This window comes from Perca flavescens, chromosome 5 (genome assembly GCF_004354835.1).
Source record: "Perca flavescens isolate YP-PL-M2 chromosome 5, PFLA_1.0, whole genome shotgun sequence".
NCBI lineage: Eukaryota > Metazoa > Chordata > Actinopteri > Perciformes > Percidae > Perca > Perca flavescens.
The window spans coordinates 32,890,373-32,896,372 of record NC_041335.1 but is presented as its reverse complement, the minus strand read 5'-3'; the positions used below and the strand labels follow the sequence as shown (position 1 = coordinate 32,896,372).

Below are 6,000 nucleotides of genomic sequence, written 5' to 3'. Positions count from 1 at the left end.
TAATGTATGTTGTTTGGTACAACATGTTGTATGCTGATCATTTAGAAGAAATGTAAACGCTGCTGAGTGAAGTCATAAGTTGCATTTATTGAGGAAGCTGATCATTTAATGATAACTGAGTTCTAATTAAGGACTTTTATTGGTAGCAAAAGTTGTAATCATTGTATATTGTTCCATTATATATTGATTGGATTTGGTTGAGCGCCAATGATGGCATGCCTAAATCTCTTCCCTTAAAGCTCTGGTATGTTTCTTAAATTTCTCAATCTCACATGGAATTACATAATCACTTAAAGCGTTGCTAAGTGAAAACTTGTATTTATGATTCTAGTGTTTTTTTTTTACACTTTCACACAAGTTGAGTGAGTTCATGAGTGCTCACTTACCAACTCTTTAAATTAAGCCAAATATGTACCCTAATCCAGCTAACATACCCATTTTCAAGCTCATGAAAAGTCAACATTTCGGAAATACAGGGTTGAGATTTCATCTCCCTGTTTAACTGCTGCATGCAGGAACTCTGAAAGCGCATTGTACCTGTACCTTTAGAGTTCAGAAATTAACGGTAGAGTTGGGTTTGAGGTAGAGCGTGGCTCCTGGTTTAGACACTGACTAATGTTTAGAGAATAAACTCTTGTGTGCTCACAGTTAGTACCGAGGATGCCTTCAGGGAACCTCTGCACTGACAGCACAAAGCTGCATTGAATTCGGGAGGCTGCGAGTTCAATTCCCCTTGATTCCAAGTGCAGGAGGCGTCCTTGATGCTGCTCTTACCTCCATGTGGAAGAAACAGAAACTGGGATCTGTTTCTCTTCACCGACTCACCTCAGAACGACTTTCCCTTTTAGTCCTTCACTGGGTCACTTCAGTCCCCCCCTCGGCTCACAGGAAGAGGTTGATTTTGGCGGGGACGGCCTTACAGCCGGTGCTGGAGAAGTACTGTCCCTGAACGGGGCTGTAGATCATGTCGCCCCCTACTGCCTCCACCACGTCACTGCGGCCGCAGCTGCCCCGCTGGCAGAGCTGCGAGTGGACGCAGCGCTCCACGTGGCGTCGGCTCAGCGGCAGGAATGGAACGTAGCGCTCGATGAGCTTCTGCTGGATGATGCTGGACTGGAAGAAGCCACCTGGAGAGAGAAATCCACGTCAGTTTCCTTTCGTCTGGCAGTAATGTAACAGTAACTGGGAAGATGAGCTTGTTTGATCAACTGAACAAAGATGAGTAGCTGTTTCATCTCAGCGTGTCCAACATTCAGCTCATTACTGTGCACTGAGGAGGCTTTAATCCTCTCCAAAATATTGTTGTATTGTGTGTTGTTAATTCATCAAAACCCAAAGATAATCAGTGAATGTCAGATGAGACAAAGAAAAGCAGCAACTTTCTTCATAATTAGGATTAATTAGTGGCTCTATATAAGGAATTTGAAACATCACATGTAAATAACGGAGCTCTTACAATATTCTCTGAATAATCCTGACAGTTCTTAATTGGCCCATGTTTGTTTTTTCTCCAATGTATATACTTTGTGAATGTACTGTACTTAAATACACAATTTCTTTTGAATAGCTTTGTGCACAGTGTGTAAGATGTACTGGTGACTGCACACAAAAATATAAGCCCAATTAAACCACAAATATTGGCGGAAGGAATATGTGAATTTAAAAATAGGAAAATAAAGTGCAGTGTCAAATACACAGTCTGATAGCCTAGAAATCTAGATGCACCATCTCGGCAGCAAATGTAATTTGTAGCCAGGGGGTCTAGCAACTCTCCCTTGGCTTGCGAGCTGGAAAAATCTAACTCTAGCCGGGCCAATCACATCGTGTATAGAATAGGTGGGCAGGCTTAACATAATGACGGCAGAGCTGCGACGGTTCCGCGTGAATACTACGCTACTTGAAAACAAAGAAGATGGCTGCTGCTGCTGGCGAACAGCGGTCTTTGGAATTGGCTTTGGACGCGACTCTGGAAGAGTTGGAGTTCAGCTTTTCTTTGAGAAAAGAACAAAGAACGGCACTGAAGTCATTCATAAAAAAGGAGGATGTGTTCAGAGTTTTGCCAACCGGATACGTTTAATCTATCAACTAGCGTTGCTCTGCCTGGTTGTAGCGCTATCCTACTGCGTGCAGAGGGAATTTGAAAGACAACCGTTTATCCCGCCCCTCAGATTGAGCCCAGCCAATGGTGAGTTACCAGACCCAACATCTTGATGTGGGTCTGGGTGGTCACTCAGGCTAACGTACGTATAGCTGAATATTTTTTAAATAAATTACAAAAGACACTCACTTGTTGTGCTGTTGTAAACCGCCCGTGCGATGGCTTCCTCCAACTCGGCCAACTTGATCTCCTCCCTGTCCCGTCCGGCCTGCCGGCTCTCCAGAGCCAATTTTTTAATCACCTCCTCTCCTGTAGTGCTGCAGGGAAAACACACAAAACACATTCAGAGTCCACATTAACTGTTCTTCTGCTGCCATTTTTTATTTGAAAGTTTTGTTGAGAGTTTGAACCCCGGTATAATCGCTTTTAATATAGTTTCACTGTAGTACTTGAGTCCGGACTCGGACTAGAGACCGGACTTGAGACGCTTTTGTTTAATTCAAAATCCATCTAGAATGGGCATCGAGACTGGTCGCCTGGTATATGCTTGGCTGCATCAGATACCTCAATCATCAGGTATCATTTTCATTTTGGCCACAGACACAATGTCAGCGAGCACTTTGTACTATGAATTCTATTTCTAAGTTATAAGTTCCAGAATGGGAACATTTCCATTTCATATTTTAGCTATATAATCTAGCCTAAATTGATCCCATAGTGTGTTACTCTGCCCTTGCTTTTTGATTATTACAAATAATAAAGCAAAATGATCATCTTAAGGTAGAAGATACACTGTCTCTCACATCACATAAATTATAAACAGGTAAGTGAGTGGTCTTGAAGAGGATTCTTTCTTTTTCTGTCTCGGTATTGAATGTTTCTCTCTTGACTTGGACTTATGGAGGTGACAGGATAACGACTACATTCTAAAAACTCTTGATTTATGTAGTTTATCACATTAGTAGATTACAAAACCATCACTCATAGTTATAATATTTACTTATTTAGGATATCCTCTGTTTTCAAGTCATAGTTGCTGCTACATTTTGGTTTGGTTTGGTTTTTCCACGGCCATGTTCAGGCTGACATTAGAATTGCGTAACAAATTGAGTGTGTGTGCGTACCCAATGAAGATGTAGATAGCCTTGCGGTAGTTAGTGCGAAACACAATGTGGGAAGGACCCAGGAAGGGCTCCAAGACGTCGATGAGACCCGGAGGCATCTTCTCCATCTCCTCGAAAAAGAAGACGGAGCGAGCGCACTCCGTCAGGTTGCCCTGCACCCAGCTCTTCAACTCCTCCTGCAAACCAAAGGAGGGAAATTCAGTCCTGACATGAGCTCCAAAGGATGCCAATAATTTGCACACTTCTCTTCCATCCAACACCATTAACTTTCTGCAAGTTAGCTAAATTAAGCATTAGGTAAAACTGAACAATTCCTGCATCCCTTTTTTATCTCCAGAAACATTTAATCTGTTCTTTGGCTCTCATTTCAGATTTAGTCAAAAACTTAAACTCCTGCTTAAATCAAGATTAATACTGCCCTACACACTGATCCCTAACTTACCCTGTACTCCTTTACCCGGTCAGGTAAGGAGAAGTGCAGCGTGGGAACAAACTGGTGGATGTACGGGCTGCTCATCGCCGAGCCGTACAGGTGATTTCCCAGCATGGAGCTGACGAGTGTCTTTCCCGTCCCAGAGGAGCCATGGAAGGACAGCACCAGGGGCCGCTCAGGGCTTTTATTCTTTAAGAACCTGGCCACCTCCTCCGACACAATTTCCTGGGCCAGATGTTGTCCGTAAACATTCTTATAGAGATCCCACTCCAGGTCTGGTTGTCAGGAAATAAAGACACCTGTGATGTTAATGTTACCAATCATCCTCATCACCTACTTGACGGATAGCCTTAAAACGTGTGCCCCTTGTCAACCAAATAGGTCCAGGAGGAGCTAAACATATACTAAATACTCTAGTACAAGTAAAAGTCCTGCAATCTAAACCGGATTTAAACATATGTAAGTATTATCAGCAGAATGTAATTAAAGTACATAAAGTAAAAGTATTGATTGTGCAGTAAAATGTTCCCTGTCAGTGTGGTCCTATTAAATCTGATGTTTCTGGATTAATATTCCTGCTGCATTAATGTCTATGTTGCATTTGACTGCTGTAGATGTTTAAGGTTGGGCTCATTTTATCTCCTTTACATACTGATGGGTAGTTTAATCTACAGCAACGCATCATCTTCTATAAGATCATCATATTCTAAAAAGTTTTAAAACTTTCCATGGTGGCAGAAAAAACGCCCTGTTTTCAGCTCTGTGAGATGCATTGTCCAGCTGATCCAAGAGGCTTTTAAAGACTTTGTTTGGCTTAAGAAGTAGGATAATTTTTTCAACACACAAAGGAACACTTCATCACAAACATTCAACATCAACACATCTGGAGATACGTGGTTTTCACTTAAAAAAAGTTATTAAATCTGTCAGACAAAAGAGTGGAGCAAAAGGTACAATATTTACCTCTGAAATGTAGTGGAGTATAAGTATAAAGGTGCATAAAAAGTATAAGTACCTTAGTTAAATTACACAATTGCTCAATGTATTGTTGTCAGTTTGTTTTAAGTGATGGACTCTAGTCTGTGTCTGTCTGCCTACCATGGAATAAAGCGTACGTTTAGTTTAAAAATGTAATTCCATATACCAAATACTTTCCATGTAGCAAACACCACACATTGTTATTGTGTTAATTTCACATTTTTAAACTGCATATTAAGGAAGATCCCCCATAGTTACAACTTGCAAAACAGTGTTTTGTTCCAACCTCTTTAAACTGTATATTTAATGTTTATTAGCAGAGAAGACTTCCTGTGTTTTGCTAGCTAGCATAACATCCAACTACTAGCTAAATCATTGATTACAGTAACAGTATTAACTAGCTCTTTGTGAACACTGTAAAATAAAGACAGTTAGCTAGCTAACACTTTCTGCACACGAACAAGACAAATTACATTTGTTTAAGTTATTGGACAAACTATCTTGGCATACTTGTTTAGCTTTTTAGCCCAGGCGCTAGCTGGCTAACAATAAGTAGCATCCGTCAGTTAACGTTAGCTAGCTACGACATGTGTCGTCTTACCTCTGATATTTGGCTTAAAGTCGCACTCACAGCTTTCTGATATGCTGCAGTAAAGTTTCTGAAAAACGCCACAGACCGGATTAGAAAGACATAAAAACAGCACAGACAGGATGGCCAACATTTTGGCTGCCTGCTGGCAGATAGAAAAACCGAATGGACCTTCTCCTAAGGACAACCGGTCAGTCTGTAGTTTTTCTACTTCAAGGAAGGCGTCCATGAACGCGTAACGAAGTGATAGATGGGACAACATTTCCCAGAAAGCATCTGGCATGGGGCGAAGTGTTTAGGACCGTTTGGGACACGTTGGAGGATCACAGTCCAGAGCACAGCGGTAAACACAACATCTGGAAACATACTGACATTTTCTTTTATTGCTGTATATGCAGTATTTTATCAGAAATATATGCAAATTAGAATGTATTGAATTATACTGGACATACTTGCGAAACATGGTGAAATAGAATAGATTAGAAACGTTGCTGTAATAGCTGATTATGTATTAGTAGGATTTCAGCAAATAATTCAAAAGAAAAAAATATTTTAGACACTCAAAATAGACGTTGATATGTGTAATCAACTGTAATATATAGAAATAAACAACCTACAGTATAATAGAAAATATCATAGAGGGTAGTAGAGGGCAGTAGAGGGTGCTACTGTCAAGGGCGTAACTTTGGGTTCAACATTGGGGTGGTTGAGATTTCAACTTTTGAGCAAAATTGAAATTTTTAACACATCAAAGACCTGCATTTTGGTGAATTTTTCC

The 6,000-nt window shown here is 40.8% G+C and overlaps 1 protein-coding gene across 1 annotated transcript; it reads right to left on the bottom strand.

Moving 5' to 3' along the window:
* Positions 1-371: 371 nt before the first annotated feature.
* tor2a (torsin family 2, member A) lies at positions 372-5,443 on the bottom strand. Its single transcript, XM_028578308.1, has 5 exons — positions 5,235-5,443; positions 3,665-3,930; positions 3,223-3,398; positions 2,288-2,415; positions 372-1,127 (listed from the first exon to the last, which is right to left on the bottom strand). The coding sequence occupies exons 1-5, from the start codon at positions 5,353-5,355 to the stop codon at positions 883-885; spliced, it is 936 nt and encodes a 311-aa protein (XP_028434109.1). The 5' UTR covers positions 5,356-5,443; the 3' UTR covers positions 372-882.
* Positions 5,444-6,000: the final 557 nt, after the last annotated feature.

What these genes read in the sequence shown, in the direction of transcription:
- tor2a (XM_028578308.1), bottom strand. Translation starts at nt 5,355, where the DNA reads ATGTTGGCCATCCTGTCTGTGCTGTTTTTATGTCTTTCTAATCCGGTC. An exon ending in ACCGGGTAAAGGAGTACAGG is followed by an intron (nt 3,399 to 3,664) that starts GTAAGTTAGGGA and finishes TTTGGTTTGCAG; the next exon opens with GAGGAGTTGAAGAGCTGGGT. An exon ending in GGTTTACAACAGCACAACAA is followed by an intron (nt 1,128 to 2,287) that starts GTGAGTGTCTTT and finishes TTCTCTCTCCAG; the next exon opens with GTGGCTTCTTCCAGTCCAGC.